This window comes from Scyliorhinus canicula, chromosome 4 (assembly GCF_902713615.1).
Source record: "Scyliorhinus canicula chromosome 4, sScyCan1.1, whole genome shotgun sequence".
Classification (NCBI taxonomy): Eukaryota; Metazoa; Chordata; class Chondrichthyes; order Carcharhiniformes; family Scyliorhinidae; genus Scyliorhinus; species Scyliorhinus canicula.
The window spans coordinates 97,485,660-97,504,189 of NC_052149.1; the positions used below are offsets into that span (position 1 = coordinate 97,485,660).

Here is an 18,530-nt window from a genome sequence, read left to right on the forward strand (position 1 = left end):
TCCTGCCGTAAGGTGACGGTATTGAAAGAATATGGTAAAGGTGACTCTGCTGGTGGTAGGAAGATATTTCAGTGGGTCAGTTGCATATTGGTGGTGTGGTATTAGACCACACAGATCAGAAGACACTTGGTTGATCCCCCACCTGTGCTAAATTGGCACATATCAGACAGAACAGCAGTTGAAAAACTACAGTTGCCTCGGTGCTGAACCAGAAATAGAGGTGAAAAACAGCCAGGATTCATTCTCCTGAATGCTGTTCTGCGATCCCTACTGGAATATGCTGTTGTTGGCTGTGGTGCCTTCCCTGATAAATAATCTGTCACATGCTTACTTGACTTACAACCTGGTGTTGCAAGGCTTCTTACTGTGTTTACTTGGATGACATTGGTGCAGGATTGCTGGAATGATAGCCAAGCAGAGATTATTGCCCTCAAATTAATTAAGATCACATAATGAACTAAATATACAGATATACGATGGATTACACATATATGGTCTATTACTTCTCAAAGAAAATTGCTCCATACCAAACATATGTCTAAGGTTTTGCAGACAAATTTCTGTCACTGTTGTTGGATTTGCCATTTCATAAACTTAGAGGGTATCCTGCCTGGTGTCAATTGAAATACAGAAACTTACAAATTACAGATCACAGACACTCAGCAGGTGGATTTCTTTGGCTACAATTGCGAGTGAGTAGTTACAGGCGTTTGAAGAGTTTCTACAGTCTATAACTGTGCCACTGACATTACTAGGTAGTGATTGTGTGGACTGGGTTGATTGGTCAGCCACGGGGGTTGAGTCTGTGTCGCAGAATTACCGCCTGCTTTAAATTACTGTTGCAGTCCTGCAAAACCAAATCAAATGTCTAATATAAATGCAGTAACAGTACTTAATGAAATAGCTACCCTCTAATTCCAGGAGCATGCAGCTAATTTTCCATAGAAATTAGATTTGTGGCATATATTTGAATATATACAAATGTAGTGGGGACAATTCTATGACAGATGAGAATTTAAACAAATAATAAATATTAACAGTGGATCATAAAAAGACACATTACATGTTAATTTTCATCTGAGGAATGCCTCATAAATGGGGCATAACCAAACAAAGTATGAACAGTAATCATTTACTCTGCATCTCAGTCCACTATGTGCAATTCTGGTGGGAATCTGTACTTATGCAGCGAGTACCTGTCACAAACAGCTGCCAGCTTCATTTTAAGATTATACTGGGATACCATCGTTTTGCCCATACAAATTGTGCACCTGGAGATGCTCTAGAATAGAGAAGAATAGCTAGTAAATAAAATATATGCTTTTCAGTTGTTATTTTCAAGGTATTTTGCTGTTCCGATTTGGCTTACAGTCATTATGCTAAATGTTATGCAACTCAAAGAGCAGTTTTGAGTCAATCATGCTGTTATGGGACTGTACAAGACAGCAAGTTTCCTTCACTAAGGGATAGGAGTGAACCAATTGGCTTGTTATCACATTTACGAATACAGGCTTTTTAGTCACCAGGTTTTGTTTTTAATGAATAAATGACCACAGTAGGATTGGAACTCCTATTCTTTGGATTACTAGTCCTGTAACATGCTGGGTGCAAGAGGGACAGTAAAGTGATCTCTGTGCCATACATATGATATTAATGCAAAATTTAATAGGTTATCCTATCATGCCTGACCTTGAGGTTATTGCACCACTGAAGCCAGATCATAGAATCATAGAATCCCTACAGTGCAGAAGGAGGCCGTTCGGCCCATCGAGTCTGCACTTACCATCTGAAAGCACCCTATCTAGGCCCAAGCCTCTGTCCTATCTCCATAACCGCACCTGTGAACACCAAGGAGCAATTTAGCACATCCATTCCACCTAACCTGCACATCTTTGGGCTGTGGAAGGACACCCCGCAGACACGAAGAGAACATGCAAACTCCACACAGAGAATTACCCAAGGCTGGAATTGAACCCGGGTCCCTGACGCTGAAGGCAACTGTGCTGACCACTATGCCCTGTGCCACCCAGATACACAATGCATTTACATTGGTGTTCACTCTAAACAGTTTATCCAGGTACTCAGTAGCTTTCTCTGGAATACATATTCCACAAATATTTAGTAATCCCATCTGAAGATAATGGCCATCCATTATCATCGACTTCAGGAAGCGTAGTGCAGAACATGCCCCTGTCTACATCAATGGGAACGAAGTAGAAAGGGTCGAGAGCTTTAAGTTTTTAGGTGTCCAGATCACCAACAACCTGTCCTGATCCCCCCATGCCGACACTATAGTTAAGAAATCCCACCGACGACTCTATTCTCTATTTTCTCAGAAGACTAAGGAAATTTGGCATGTCAGCTACGACTCTCACCAACTTTTACAGATGCACCATAGAAAGCATTCTTTCTGGTTGTATCACAGCTTGGTATGGATCCTACTCTGCCCAAGACCGCAGGAAACTACAAAAGCTCACGAAAGTAGCCCAATCCATCACGCAAATCAGCCTCCCATCCATCAACTCTGTCTACAATTCCCGCTGCCTAAGAAAGGCAGCCATCATAATTAAAGACCCCTCGCACCCCGGACATACTCTCTTCCACCTTCTTCCGTCAGGAAAAAGATACCAAAGTTTGAGGTCACGTACCAACTGACTCGAGAACAGCTTCTCCCCTACTGTCATCAGTCATTTGAATGGACCTACCTCGTATTAAGTCTCTATACCTTGCTATGACTGTAACATTATATTCTGAAGTCTCCTTCCTTCCCTATGTACGGTATGCATTGTTTGTATAGCATGCAAGAAACAATACTTTTCACTGTATACTAATACATGTGGCAATAATAAATCAAATCAAAAATCAAAATCCTGTAGAAAGCATGACTAAAACAGTCCAGTCAAACGTTCTCATCATGCCACATGAACAAAGTTTGACTATCCTGTTGAACTGCAGCACACAATTTCATGGCAGGATTGAACCAATTAATATTTATTGTGTTGATCCCAGTTGGGGTAAGTAGGTTGATGGTCAGGCCCATGCTGAGTACAGTTGCCTGACTTGCCTCAAATTGGAGGTCCGATACAGGTGTTTCTAAATGTACAATTATCTTTTCACAATTGGGACACAAACTTGAACTGTAGCTAATTGAAATTATTGTTGAGTTGCAGTCCTACAATTCAAGTATTTTACTCAGAATAACAATGCGTCAGATTTTGATGAAAATATGTCAGCATCTAAATGTTACATTCAGTTATGAATGCACATGACAACCAGAAACATGTGACAAGGAAGAGATCGTCCATGAATTGTGAATACAGCAGCTTCTTGGCTGATTTGTGTAGCTCTCCTGTTAGCTTTAGAAAAATGACAGCTGACGTTGAACCCCCCATGATTTTCATGAAGTTTCTGGATTTGTGCATTAATTGCCCGTTAGAGACAACTGAAATATAAGTCCAACAATTATCAGCCTAAGTGCCCTTTTAATGATATAATAATTGTGAATGACTGCCAACTACTCTTCAACATCACTTGCCCAGAAATTAGACAATTATAAGTGTGGAGTTTCATTCTTTCAAGCTGAGAATTTAGAACAGCTGAATTTTTTGGTACTGCCTTTCCCTTTGGCTCTTTCTCTCTCAATTGCTCTTAATCCAATGGGCGCGATTTAATGACCACATTGCGCTTAAGCAAGAGCGCAACAAGGCCGTTAAATCGAGGAACAGGCCAAAATCGAGATCCGCGCTGGCGTCGATCTGTTTGTGATCTAACCAGCCTGCTCCCGTTGGCGAAATCGGGATCTCCGTGTAGCATAGCAAGGAACCAATAATCACCACTTAAGCCCAATCTCCATACAATTAATGAGAGCAACCCCTATCCAACGGCTTCCTGGGATCTAACGGCCTTCCCAGCAAGTGGTCATGCGGGTGCTGATTAGTACTGATTTTTAAAAATGAGAAGCTGGTGGAAGGGCTGGGCTAGGCTTGGAAGTGTGGGGGGGAGAGATGGATGCCTCAGCGCCCGTGAGTCCACCTTGCAAACCCCTGGACTGTATGGTCCCGTTTGGGAACAACCACAGTCCCGCTTGCCTGCCCCACTGATCATACAAAACTTTCACTGACCACGGATGCCAATGGCCGCGCGGCTGATGGCTAAAACTATTTGGGAATTGGCAATTGTTGTTAAGTGAGCACTTCACGCATCCTGAGTGGATCTCCATGGGAAGGCATGACATAGAACATATAATGCAGAAGGAGGCCATTCGGCCCATCGAGTCTGCACCAACCCACGTAAGCCCTCACTTCCACCTTATCCCCCCAACCCAATAACCCCTCCTAATCTTTTTGGACACTCAGGGCAATTTAGCATGGCCAATCTACCTAACCTGCACGTCTTTGGACTGTGGGAGGAAACCGGAGCACCCGGAAGAAACCCACGCAGAAACGGGGAGAATGTGCAGACTCTGCACATATAGTCACCCTGCGGTTAATCGAACCTGGGACCCTGGTGCTGATAAGCCACAGTGCTAACCACTATGCTACCATGCTGCCCCCCTGTAGCATGTGGCATGTAGGATGTGGGAGTTAGTACCTAGCATCCCAATCAGACCGTATGCCTGGGCACTGCGGGAGGCAACACCACGGTTGCAACAGCCAACATCCGAACACCCAGGGGCTGGGCCCCATCACTGGGGGATATTCCTGTGACCAGAGGGTGGGTGTGTAACCAGGGAGCGGACCAGCACCCAGTCCAGGTAACAGTACTTGCAGGGTTTGGGTGAATAGGGGCACACGCTGCGGCCGGGGGTGCATGGACAGTTGGGGGAGAGGTGATGGGGGGGGCTGGAGGGTCTTGGGGTGAGCGACACCCCTCTCACACCCTCTCCAATTCCTCACAGATATTGCACGGGGATGGATGATATCTTCGATCCTACGGAACTTGCACCAGTGGTGCTGCTGGCAGGCCAGGCGGCCAGGCGCCGGAGGAGGCAGTGGCAGCAGCACGACAGAGGCTCAAGCTGCAGGGCCCCACCCCACAGTCTGAGGATCCAGCCGCCTATAAGGCCAGGGAGGGATCCAGTTGTCACATGTATCGAAGTACAGTTAAAAATATTTTTTGGCGGCCAAGGTCGCTGGTCATTCGAACAGATGATGGATAGCATGAGCCGCAGGAGGCTCTGCCTCAACAAGGAGATGGTGCGGCACCTGTGCCATATCCTCCCTGAGCATCCAGCTCATGTGTGACCACCACATGAACATCATGCACTTGTGTGCATGCATCCCAGGGAGTGTGCACGACAGCTGCATCCTGGGGCAGTCGGACATCCCCAGCCTCTTCGAGGAACACCCCAGGATTGCCGGTTGGCTCTTGGGGGATAAGGGGTACCCGCTGAGGACCTGGCTAATGACACTATTACGGAGGCCGTGACCAATGCGGAGACCCGATACAACAAAATCCATGCGGCCACCCAGTCTGTCACTGAGCAGTGCATCAGACTGCGCAAAATGCGATTCCGCTGCCTCGACCGCTCTGGTGGTGCACTTCAGTACACCCCCCCCACGGAAGGGTCGGCCATTTTGTGGTGGTCTGCTTCCTCCATAACCTGGCACAGCAGCGGGACAATGTGCTGGAGATGGAGGGGAAGGAATATGTGGCCACCTTCGAGGAGGAGGAGGACAAGGACGAGGAGGCACCGGACCAGGAGGGCCTGGAAGACGAGCTTCGGGAGGACTTGCAGGACCAGCCAGAGGATGGAGTACAGGCGAGTGTAGTGAGGATCCGGCAAGCCCGGAGGGACAGGGAGGCCCTCATCCTCACCTATATCACATAGGACGTGGCCTCGTCCATCATTCCCCCACTCCCCACTCCCACCGCTCCTTCTGCCTCCCCTCCTCCCTTCCCCTTCCCTCCCTTCACCATCATGCCCCCAGCCCTCCCATTTCCCACCCTCCCAGGGTCAGTGTAACATCACTACAGGGTGAGGCGACTGTGTTAGCACTGTCAATGGGTCACGGTTGAGGGGAGGGAAGTGATGATAATCCACAGAGAGCTGAGGCTGTTGATCCTCATTCAATGCCATAGTCAGACCCCTGCCTGTCTCCTGTCTGCTGAGTGCTGTTGCACGTTTTACTTGAGTGTAATTCGCGTTTATTGGAGTGTATTAACACGCCTCCGTTTAAAGGCCGTGTGCTTAACACTGCTAGGCTCTGTATGTGTATTTTCAGCTCGGGAGTCGCCAGGCGTCGTATAAACACCTCACAAATATTCCAAGGTCAGGTTCAAAGTAATAAAACTATACACCGATTAGTAAGTTCCAACGATCAATATTTATTATACAAATATAATAAATACGCATGCACACGCTAAAGACTAATGCCTATTTCTACTATTAAACGACTAAATACTTATCTAAGTGGAAACCAGCAAGGTCAGGGGACAAGGCCTTTGGTCCTTTCTTAGCTGCACCTTCTGTTCGTTCTTAGAAGAGTACTGTATAAGTTCACGTAGCGAGCGTCGTTTTGGGACTTACTGAACGATGGCTGGTGCTCAACGGCTGGTGATGGAAGACAGGATCAACGGCTGGAGTCGGAGTCAGGATACAACAGCAGATCTGGGTCGAAGTCAAAGCCGGAGCACGAAAACAGACAGGACCATGTGTGGGGGTCTATCTTTATAGTGGGCCCCAATGTCCGTGCCTTTTCGGGGCGGGCTTTACCTTCCATGCATTGATTGGATCAATTCTCAATCGATGTCTCATTAATTCCCCAATCTGAGGGTCCCTTCTCGATGGGTGGGGCGGTCTCTAGGGTCTTTTGAGATGGATACTTTTGGTGCCGTTTTGTCTGGGCCTTTACTTAAAGTATCTATTCAAAACCAAATGTTGCTATTGTGTGTGCCCAGATCTGGATTGCCTCATTAATATGCAAAGCGTTTTGCTATTAACACCTTTGGTTGAGATCTTCCACCTGGCCAGAAACTAGTTTTGCTGCGTGCAAAATGCTAATCAGTCTTTGCAGACTGCTTGTCTTGGCTAAACTGCTTTCTCCCTGCAGTCTTAGCAATTCTCCATTTTGTTAGCCCAGTGTCCATCTTAGGTGGCTACAGTGCTTGGTCACACCCATCACCTACAAGTGGTGTGCCAGAGTGGGGGGTGGGGGGGGGGGGGGGGGAGGGGAGGGGGTGCGGGGCTGGTGATACAGGAGCTCAGGACTTCAATGTCCAGGGAGATGGGGCATGGGATTGATAGTCGGCATGAGATTGTTGCTCGGCCCACAAAGTGGAAGAAAGTGCCGTCATATTGGTCGAAGTCAACAGATCTGAATGTCCACAACTGCCCCACTCTCACCACCACACAGATCCCCTTCCATTCTTCCCCCAACACACACTCCACCCAACCCTCCTTACCCCATATCCACCCCCCGTGCCCTCCCAGTGATCCACGACGTGATCTACCGCTGAATCTAGGTGTGTGCCCAGGTTACACATCAAACGTGGAGGCAGCCAGCTGCCTACGGCATCCCGTGGCTTTTGATGACACTTGCAAGTGTCCTCTAGGGGTTTTGGGGCCATAGGGCCCCAGTACACTTTCCGGCGTCATTGTACCAGGTGCTGACTGCAAGACGTGCTGTTGCCAGGGGGCTGGAACTCGGGGGAGCTGGTGGCCACCGTCGCCACTTCGTAGGATGGCTCCTGGTTGACACCCTGCGTCCCTTCCTCCTGGTCGGTGCTCAAGAAGCCCCGGGGTTCACCTCAGGATGGAGGGGCAGATAGATCAAGCCCCGGCTGTCCCTACGTCATCTGGCTCTGCCAGCTCTCGTGGCTCCCCGATGTCTGCAACATGATGTCGACACGTCGGTGATGCTCCTCAGTGACTGGGATATGCTCTGCAGTGCCCTGGCACCGCAAAGTTGAGACTGGGACATGCCCTTGGCCCTTCATCAAGGTCCACCTGGTACTGGGTGACGTCCCTCAGTGACTGGGACATGCTGTCGAGGCACTCAGCCATGGCCGTTACCGACTGTGCTACGCCTTGGACACCTCCACTCATGCTGCCAATGTCATGCACCAGGCTCTCCACTGCGGTCACCACACGAGCAGTGTTGGCCTCGATGCCATACATTGCTGGCAACATCTCCTGCACCCGTAGCCTTTGGGAATGTTCCAATCGACTATGGGCCTGCTGGAGTGTTGCTGACATCCTCCTCTGAATCTCAAGGCCACACCTATCGTCTCCATCAGCTCTAGATGTGGTAGTATGACTAGGGGTATTACGGTACCTGGAAGTGTGAGCTGCCATTGGTGCAGAGGACTCGCTGCCCATTGGCCCGTGTAAGTCATGTGCCTCTCAGCCAATTGGCTGAGAGGTAGGTAGCTCCATCTACAAGGCGGGATATAAGAACCCGTGCTTCCCGGCAGTCGGCCTTCTGTACGTCTGTTGCCGGGTACACTTCTTGTGTATTAAAGCCTATCGTTCGGACTTCATCTACGTTTCGTGTCCACTGATTGTGTATCAATTTAATACACAAGGTTTTAAAGGATGGAGCTTCGCATCAAGCCAGAGTGCCTTCGACTCAGCCCACACGCGGCAAATGCATCAGCAGCATTTAAACACTGGCTGGCTTGCTTCAATAGCTACTTGAGTACAGCCAAAAACGTCCCAACGAGGGAACAGAAATTGCACATCCTCCACGCATGCGTCGGCACCGCCGTGTACACGCTCATAGAGGACACGACAGACTATGACGCGGCCATGGACTTGCTTAAAGGACATTTCAACTGGCCGGTGAACCAGGTCTACTGGCACTTACTGGCCACAAGGCAGAAATTTCCTGGTGAGTCTCTAGACGAGTTATACCAGGCCCTCCTCGTTCTGGGGAGGAACTGCGGCTGCCCACAAGTTTCTGCGGCCGAGCACACCGAACGTTTAATCAGAGACGCTTTCGTTGCGGGTATGCAATCTTCGCAGATCCGCCAAAGACTTTTAGAGAAAGAGGCTTTAAGCCATGCTGAGGCATGGGCCCTCGCCTCCTCCCTAAACATTGCGAATCGTAACGCCCGAGTGTACGCCCCCGACCGCGCGGTGGCCCCCTGGGTAGCGTGGAACGTGACCCCCCCTCACCTCCGCAGACTCGGATCCCCCAGGCCTGCGCCGAAGGGCTCCCCGATAAACCCACGGGGCCCCGCTGCTACTTTTGCGGCCAGGCAAAGCACCCACGCCAGCGCTGCCCGGCCTGCTCCCCCCCGCCCGCTCTCCTCAGGGGCCCCGTGCGGCCCGCGGACCTTGCTGCCCCCACCACCATGAGTGATTCCCGGGCACCGCCATTTTGGGCCCCCGACGCCACGTGCGACCCCCCGGCGCCGCCATTTTGGGCCCCCGACTCCACTTGTGATCCCCGGGCGCCGCCATTTTTTCACCCCCCCACCACGTGCAGCCGATGGGCGCCACCATCTTGGATCGGCACCGAGGACCCCGCAGGCGACTGCTCTCTGCCAGATGACGACTCGGAGTTCCTGCCACGACTCGCCTCAGTCACATTGGACCAATCGCGGCCTCGCACGCTATTCACGGCAACCACAAAGATCCTTCTCAACAGCCACGAGACAAGCTGCCTGCTGGACTCCGGGAGCACAGAGTTTTGTCCACCCCGCCATGGTAAGACGCTGCGCACTTCCCGTTTACCCGGTAAAACAAAAAATCGCTCTGGCCTCCGGTTCACACTCGGTCCAGATCGCAGGGTGCTGCATAGCGGACCTCACGGTCCAGGGGAGGGAGTTTAAAAACTACAAGCTCTTCGTCCTTCCCCACCTCTGCGCGGCACCACTCCTAGGGTTAGATTTCCAGTGCAACCTCCAGAGCGTAACGTTCAAAGTCGGCGGCCCTATGCCGCCCCTTACTGTCTGCAGCCTCGCGTCCCTCAAGGTCGATCCCCCGTCCTTGTTTGCAAACCTCACCCCGGATTGCAAACCCATCGCCACCAGGAGCAGACGGTACAGTGCCCAGGAACGGACCTTTATCAGGTCCGAAGCCCAGCGGCTTCTGAAGGAAGGTATTATCGAGGCTAGCAACAGCCCCTGGCGAGCACAAGTGCTGGTGGTCAAGACCGGGGAGAAAAATAGGATGGTCATAGACTACAGACAGACCATCAACAGGTTTATGCAGCTGGACGCGTACCCTCTCCCACGTATATCCGACCTGGTCAACAGGATTGCGCAGTACAAGGTCTTCTCCACGGTGGACATCAAATCTGCCTACCATCAGCTCCCCATCCATGCAAGTGACCGAAAGTACACTGTGTTCGAAGCGGATGGGCGACTCTACCACTATCTAAGGGTTCCCTTCGGTGTCACGAACAGGATCCCGGTCTTAGAACGGGTGATGGACCGAATGGTCGACCAATACAGTTTGCGGGCAACCTTCCCGTATCTCGATAAGTTCACCATCTGTGGCCACAACCAGCAGGACCACGACACGAACCTCCGAAAATTCCTCCGTACCGCAAAATTCCTTAATCTGACCTATAACCGACCATCTAGCCATCCTCGGCTACGTAGTGCGTAACGGAGTAATAGGCCCCGACCCCCACTCCCTCAAAGCCCTCAAGCGCTGTTTAGGCTTTTTTTCGTATTACGCCCAGTGGGTCCCCCATTACGCCGACAAAGCCCGTCCACTCATCCAGTCCACCATTTTTCCCTTGTCGATGTAGGCCCGCCAGGCCTTTAGCCGCATCAAAGCAGACATTGCAAAGGCCACGATGCGCGCTATCGACGAGTCCCTCCCCTTCCAAGTCGAGAGCGACGCGTCCGATGTAGCTCTGGCGGCCACCCTCAATCAAGCGGACAGACCCGTGGTCTTCTTCTCCCGTACCATCCACGCTTCCGAAATCCGCCACTCATCGGTCGAGAAGGAAGCACAGGCCATACTCGAAGCTGTGCGACATTGGAGGCACTATCTGGCCGGCAGGAGGTTTACCCTCCTCACAGACCAGCGGTCAGTGGCTTTCATGTTCGACAACGCACAGAGGGGCAAGATAAAGAACGACAAGATCTTGCGGTGGAGGATCAAGTTGTCCACGTACAACTACGACATCTTGTATCGTCCTGGAAAGCTAAACGAGCCTCCCGATACCCTGTCCCGCGGCACCTGTGCCAATGCACAGGTGGACCGCCTCCGAAACCTCCACGCGGACCTCTGCCATCCGGGGGTCACCCGCTTTTTCCACTTTATAAAGACCCGCAACCTGCCCTACTCCATCGAGGAGGTCAGGACAGTGACCAGGGAATGACACATCTGCGCGGAGTGCAAGCCGCACTTCTACCGCCCCGAACAAGCGCATCTTATAAAGGCTTCCCTCCCCTTTGAACGTCTCAGCATGGACTTCAAAGGTCCCCTCCCCTCCAACAACCGCAACACGTACTTCCTCAATGTGATTGACGAGTACTCCCGCTTCCCCTCCGCCATCCCCTGCCCTGACATGACCACGACCACCATTATTAAAGCCCAACACACCATCTTCTCCCTGTTCGGTTTCCCTGCTTACATCCATAGCGATAGGGGGTCCTCATTTATGAGTGACAAGCTGCGTCAATTCCTGCTCAGCAGGGGCATCGCTTCCAGCAGGACGACCAGTTACAACCCCCGGGGTAACGGACAGGTCGAGAGGGAGAATGGTACGGTCTGGAAAACCGTCCTACTGGCCCTACGGTCCAGAAATCTCCCAGTCTCCTGCTGGCAAGAGGTTCTCCCAGATGCCCTCCATTCTATCCGGTCACTTCTCTGTACCTCCACTAACCAAACGCCTCACGAACGTCTTCTTGTCTTTCCCAGGAAGCCTTCCTCAGGGACCCCGCTCCCGACCTGGCTGGCTACCCCCAGGCCCATCCTGCTCCGGAAGCACGTGCGGGTGCACAAGTCGGACCCATTGGTCGAAAGAGTCCAACTACTCCACGCAAACCCGCAATACGTGAATGTGGAGTATCCCGACGGCCGACAGGACACAGTCTCCCTTCGGGACCTGGCACCCGCCGGATCCTGGCCACACCCCCCGGCACCATCTTTCCCCCCCGCCCGACCCCAACTGCCCCCAGCAAGCCCCCCTCCCCCCACCCCACCGACACCCCCACGACCCAGCGGACAGGACACCCCTCCCCCGGCCTGGCCCCCGCTAGCTCCGACCAGGGGTACGGACGCAGGAACAGGATCATCGCTCCCGGAGTCACGGACGACCACCGCTCCAACGTCACCGGCACAGCTACGCAGGTCAAGCAGGGCATCCAAGGCGCCCGATCGACTGATTGAATCGATATGACCTACTGGTGGACTCTTGCCTGCTGATGGACTCTTGTTTTTCTTATCTGTGCTCCATTTTTTCCTCCCCAATTTTTATACACTGTACATAGTTTGTTGTATTTTGCACATAATTGTGGGCCAGTGGGCAGCCATCAATGCAATGGTATGACCTAAACGTCTCTTGTCATACTACCAGTCTCTCATGGGATACGCCCCCCCTATGTCCGTGTTTCCCGTACCACCCCCCCCCCCCCCCCGGTTCTTTTTCAACAAGGGGTGAATGTGGTAGTATGACTAGGGGTATTACGGTACCTGGAAGTGTGAGCTGCCATTGGTGCAGAGGACTCGCTGCCCATTGGCCCGGGTAAGTCATGTGTCTCTCAGCCGATTGGCTGAGAGGTAGGTAGCTCCGCCTACAAGGCGGGATATAAGAACCCGTGCTTCCCGGCAGTCGGCCTTTCTTCTGTACGTCTGCTGCCGGGTACACTTCTTGTGTATTAAAGCCTATCATTCGGACTTCATCTATGTTTCGTGTCCATTGATTGTGCATCACCACGTAAACCTGTTCCAGAGGCTCAGCATCTAACTGGGACCCAGCTGCATCCTGGGATACAGCAGACCTCTGACTGCTGTCTTGCCTGTGCATTCCTGTTTCCACCTTACATGCATCAGCAGCTATGTGGTGCTCACCAGAATGTGCCCCAGAAGCCAGACCACTACTGTCGCCCACCGAGGTGTGTGCTTCTGCGCTGATGGAGGGTGGAGATGACAGCTGCGCCGTGGTAATGGTGGCATCCTCGGTGCTGTCCTCCGAGGCATTCTCTTGGGAGGCTGGGGGTCCATGCCGGTTGGGCCGGTGCTCCGCAGCTGGAGATCCTGCAGAGAATGGACATGTGGTCAGTGGGAGGGATGGGTCAGTCTGTATGGCATTAACAACTCACGTTTGACAGTTCATCTGGGTGGGTCTGATGGATCCTCTCCTCTGCGCCATGCGCCGACCTCTACTGTGGTCACTGCTCTTTCCTCGGACACCCCCACAACCTCTAGGGCCTGTTTCTCAAAATGAATGAGGACTCTGATGTCCAGAACCTTGCAGCCCGTCAGTTGTGGGCCAACATCTCTTGCGGGGACACAGAGGCAACATCGTTAGCCGCATGCGTAGTTCATCGTGGGGCTAGGATGGTGAAGGGGCGGGGTTGGGTTTGTGGGAGATGGGCCGTATAGGGGTGGGATGCGGAGTGTGGGTACCACTGTCTGGGGAATGGAATGGAGCTGGACGCGGGTGGTGCCGGGCGCATTCTTTTGGTCGGTGGGGGGGGTTGGAGAACTGGGGATTGGGGGTCCAATGCAAACTCACCCAAGCGACCCAATGGAGGTCGCTGACCTTGCGGCACTGGCTGGCTGTCCTCCTGGTCACGCTCCCTGAGTTGACTGCCACTGTCACTTTCTGGCTGCCCTGTGGCTGACCCTCCGAGACGTTCAGGGGGACAGGGCATGAGTCTGACCTTTACTGCTTCAAATAATCTGTCCAGGTCTGCATCCCCGAATCATGGGGCTGGTCGTCTCAGCAGCATGGCTGCGAACTGAGTGGGATTGGCTGTGCAGGATTGGTTTAAGTGTTCCTCGCCCTTGTTAGCAGGGGGCTGGCGAGCGCAGTCTCAGCGAATCAGCTGGCGGTACCAAGATTTGTGGTGAGAAGCCCGTGGGGCCTCGATAAGTGGACCACTCAATGTTTTAGCGCAATGATGGTCTTGCCGGACTGAGCATCAGGAAGCTCGCGGCAGTTCCGGCTCGCTACCACACTTACAAACATTTCCAGTAAATCATACCCAATGTTTCTTTCCTTTTTATTTCCCCATCTTTACCAGATTTAAGTTACCAGCCCTATTTGACCCTCCTTCTCAACCCTTTCTCTGTATATTTTACCATTCTTAAACCAATGAGATTACTCTTAGTTCTATTTGTCACTGGGGTCCCCAATATCCTGCTCCCATTGCTATGCGATTATCAGACATGAAGTGAGAGTGACTGCCCTTGACATCAAGGCAGCATTTGACTGAGCATGGCATCAAGGAGCCCTAGCTAAAGTGGGGTCAATGGGAATCAGGGGGAAAACTCTCCCCTGGTTGGAGTCATACCTAGCACAGAGGTGGTTGGAGGTCAATCATCTCAGTTCTGGGACATCACTGCAGGGGTTTCTCAGGATAGTGTCCTAGGCCCAACCATCTTCAGCTGCTTCATCATTGACCTCCCTTCTATCATAAGGTCAGAAGTGGGGATGTTTGCTGATGACTGCACAATGTTGAGCACCATTCACGACTTCTCAGATAATGAAGTAGTCTATGTCCAAATGACGTGTAGAAAGTTACATTCATGCCATACAAATGCCAGGCAATGACTATCTCCTACAAGAGAGGATCTAACCACCGTCCCTTGACATTTAATGGCATTAACATCACTGAAACCCCCACAATCAGCATCCTGGGGGTTACCATTGATCAGAAACTCAATTGGACTAGCCACATTAATATTGTACTAGGGCAGGTCAAAGTAATTCAACTCCTGATCCCCAAAGCCTGTCCACCATCTACAAGGCACAAGTCAGGAGTGTAATGGAATACCCTCCACTTGTCTGGCACAACACTCAAGCAGCTCAACACCATCCAGGACAAAGCAGCCCACTTGATTGCTCCCCCTTCCACAAACATTCAGACCCTCCATCACTGACGAACAATGGCAGCCATGTATACCATCTACAAGATGCACTGCAGTAACTTCCTTGGACAGCATTTACCTAACCCACGACCACTACCATCTCGAAGGACCAGAGTAGCAGATACCTTGGAACCCCACAACCTGGAGGTTCGCCTCCAAATCACTCACCACCCTGACTTGGAAATATATTGCCGCTTCTTCACTGTCGCTGGGGCAACATCCTTGAACCTCCTCCCTAACAGCACAGTGGGTGTACCTACACCTGAAGGACTGGAGCAGTTCAAGAAGGCAGCTCACCACCACCTTCTGAAGGGCAACTAGGGATGGGCAATAAATGCTGGCCAAGCCAGCGACGCTCACATCACATCAATTATTTTTTTTTAAATTCACATTTCCAGTAGCTTTGTGGGTAAAATAAAAGCTAAATGTGCAAGTCTAACCAATGGGACTCAGTGCAAGATGCCCCACTCCAATATTTGGCCCAGTGTCATTGATGTATTGCTTAATAAATAAGACAGTATTTGCATATTATAATAATGCAGTTTTAAGATCATTATAAGTATGTTATACAAAGTATTTAATGACCGGTCTTAACGTATTTGTCAGTTGTTTTAATATTCTTCATTACTTTTAGGCACAGTAGCCATAGACCTCCAAGATACAAGGTGTAGACCTCCAGCTGGTCCTACCTTGACCCTTCCATCAGGTGGAGGCAAAGAAAGTCGGAGACCCAGTATTGCTCCTGTTTTAGAAGTAGCAGATGTTTCATCTATTCAAGCCTGTGACCTCCTAAGTGACCACTCAGAGGATGAAACAAATCATTCTGATGAGGAAGCAACATCCGCACCTGAGTAAGGTTCTACAAGTTCTGAAATGCGTGGTATCGTTTTGCTACTTATTTTCAAATTAGTGTTATTTTAACTCGAGGCTAAATAGGTTTCTTCAGGGAAATGGTGAGCTATGCACATGAATTTTATCTGTTTACATATTGGATTGGTTAATATAAACTAATATTTGACATTCTCATGAAGGAAAAGATATTGTGTAACTGACAAGTCTCTTTTTGCATACCACTGGTTAAAAGATTTGATCACTAATTCTTCCCAAGTTAATTCACAAACAGCTAATCTATTGCCTGGACACATTCAGTTCTACCATACCTTGAAACTGTGTAAAAGGAGGTATAACAAACATAAATGTTGCATGTTCTGTTTACAAATATCAAAAACACTTCAAATCATCAACTGCACATGCAAATAAACATATACATATTCACAGATAATTGGGCATGGTGCGATTTGTAACGATTAGTGCATAATAATCATCAAAGATCTCTATATTGCATGAGTGATCAAAGTGTAGAATTGCTTCTAATTATTCATGTGCGCAAGGATCACCTCTATTCAGTTTAACAAGTTTGCAACTGGATTATTTAAACACAGGCACAAATATTGGTTCGAGTCACAATTTGTTTTCCAGTTTTAAATGGTAGCATCTTGCGTCCAAGTGATGATCTCTCTCAGAAAGATTGAATAGTTCCAGCCTTTCAGCTTTCTCACAAAAGGCATCAAAGCTATTATAGTCATTAGCTAAACTGTCAGACATGCTGGGGAGCTATGGTAAGGAAAGGTTTTCCTCTCAGGGAGTCTTGTTTCGCTCTGAACCAGTGACTTGACGGTGTCTTCAGCACCCTGATGAGCCATTTTCTCTTTTGATGTAGAAGCAAGGGAAACAACAGTTTGCATATTTAAGACAACGGGACAGATTGTTTTTACTTGTGAGTAACAGGATGATTAAGAATTTATTGTGAAGAAAAAATTGAGCACCTGACTTATGTTCTCATTGGGAGAGATTTGTTCTCTGCATAATTTCTCTCCTTTTAACTCACTTTGGCATCACACCTGGCTAGTATTAGCCAAGGTCCATATTTTGCTTCCAAAATAATGGCGAGCTTAATAAACATAAATGCATAAATCGTCCAGCAACTTGTGCGGAAGAAGAGCTATTTCATGAATCTTCAAAAGTTTGGGAGACAATATGTGCCACTCTACTGTTAACCTCACAAAATCTCCCAGTGAGCTTCAAGAAAGTGAGGCATTTGCACATTCATTGCCATTAAACAAGCTGTAGATGGTTAGGACTTTGTAAGTAGGTTTTTAATGACAAGGGGCGAGATTCTCCAATAAAGGGGCTATTTTCTCACGCCCGCAAGAAAACGGGCGTGGATCACTCCGGACTTTTTTTCTAGAATATCCGGTGTGATTCTCCATTTTTAAGGGGGGTAGCAGGGCCCTGGAGTGCTCCACACAGCTCCGGCTGCCAATACGGTGCCCTGCACTTCCGGCTACGGGTCCGTGCATGTGCGCGGCAGCGCCTGCAGTGCCGTCCCCGCACGACATGGTGGACCAACACAGCGGGCCTGCGCCGAAGAAGTAGGCCCCGCCCCCCCAGATTGCGGCCGCCGATCGGTGGCCCCCGGTCGTGGGCCTGGCCGCCGTGGAGCCCCCCCCCCCCCACGAAGACGGCCACCGCAGCCACGACTCCGAACTCCCGCGAACCATACGTGAACCATACCAGGAACTCGGCCGGTTGTCTGCGGAGAATCGCCGTGGGGCCTCTTTCAACGGCCCCCGACCGGCGCTGCGTCGACTATGTGCGCGCGGCGACTGGTGGCAATTTTCAGGTCGCCGGAGAAACGCGGGAAGGCGTCACGGGTCCGATGTCCCATTCTCCACCCCCGCGCCAGGCGCAATTGCGGCGCGGAGGCTCAGAGAGACCCGGCAAAGATTTCAGCTCCTACGTTGTCAACTTCCGTTTTAGTATTTTATTTTTGTTCTTAATTGAATCTTTCCATACCTTCTTTGACTCCAATTCACTTGTTTTCCTTCTCTGTTGCTGTTTCTTTTTCGATCCTGAAATCTCATTAGTAAAGGTAAAAATTATTTTAAAACTATGTCTGGTTACCTGCCGGAGGAAATAGATTTTCCCTACTTGCTTCATCAGAGCCCTTCATACTTTTAAATACTTCTACCAGGTCATCACTTAGTTTTTCCTGATTTAAACAGAACTAGCCCAGCTTCTGTAACCTTGCCACATAATTGAACTTCATCGTCCCTGTTATCATCCTGGTAAACCTCCTCTGCTCTGTACCTTCTCCAAGGTCTTAACATCCTTCCTATAATGTGATGTCCAGAATTATATATGATACTCCAGCTGAGGCCTAATCAGAGATTTGTAAACGTTCAACATGACTTCCTGCTTTTGTATCCAATGTCCCAGTTGAGAAAGCCAAGAATTCCATATGATTTCGCAACTTTCTATGCCCCTGAGGAGGACTGCAACAAATCACAGGAAGACTTGCAGCATGGATAAATAATTGGCAAATGCACTGTTAAATGTGAGGTATTTTGGGAGGCAGATGGGGTGGCCACTTGTTACTTCGAAGGGGCAGGAGAACAAAAGGGATTTCAGTAGAAATACACCAATCACTAAAGTTTGCATCACGGGTTAGCGAGGCCATAAAATGATT

The 18,530-nt window shown here is 50.2% G+C and overlaps 1 protein-coding gene across 1 annotated transcript in view; it reads left to right on the forward strand.

The window, feature by feature from the left end:
• The window catches only part of kcnt2 (potassium channel, subfamily T, member 2), a 1,159,267-nt gene that overhangs the window by 669,264 nt on the left and 471,473 nt on the right, over positions 1-18,530 (forward strand). Inside the window, exon 21 of the mRNA XM_038794878.1 lies at positions 15,636-15,852. Coding sequence (XP_038650806.1) covers positions 15,636-15,852 — 217 coding nt within the window. The remainder of the gene's footprint in view (positions 1-15,635; positions 15,853-18,530) is intronic.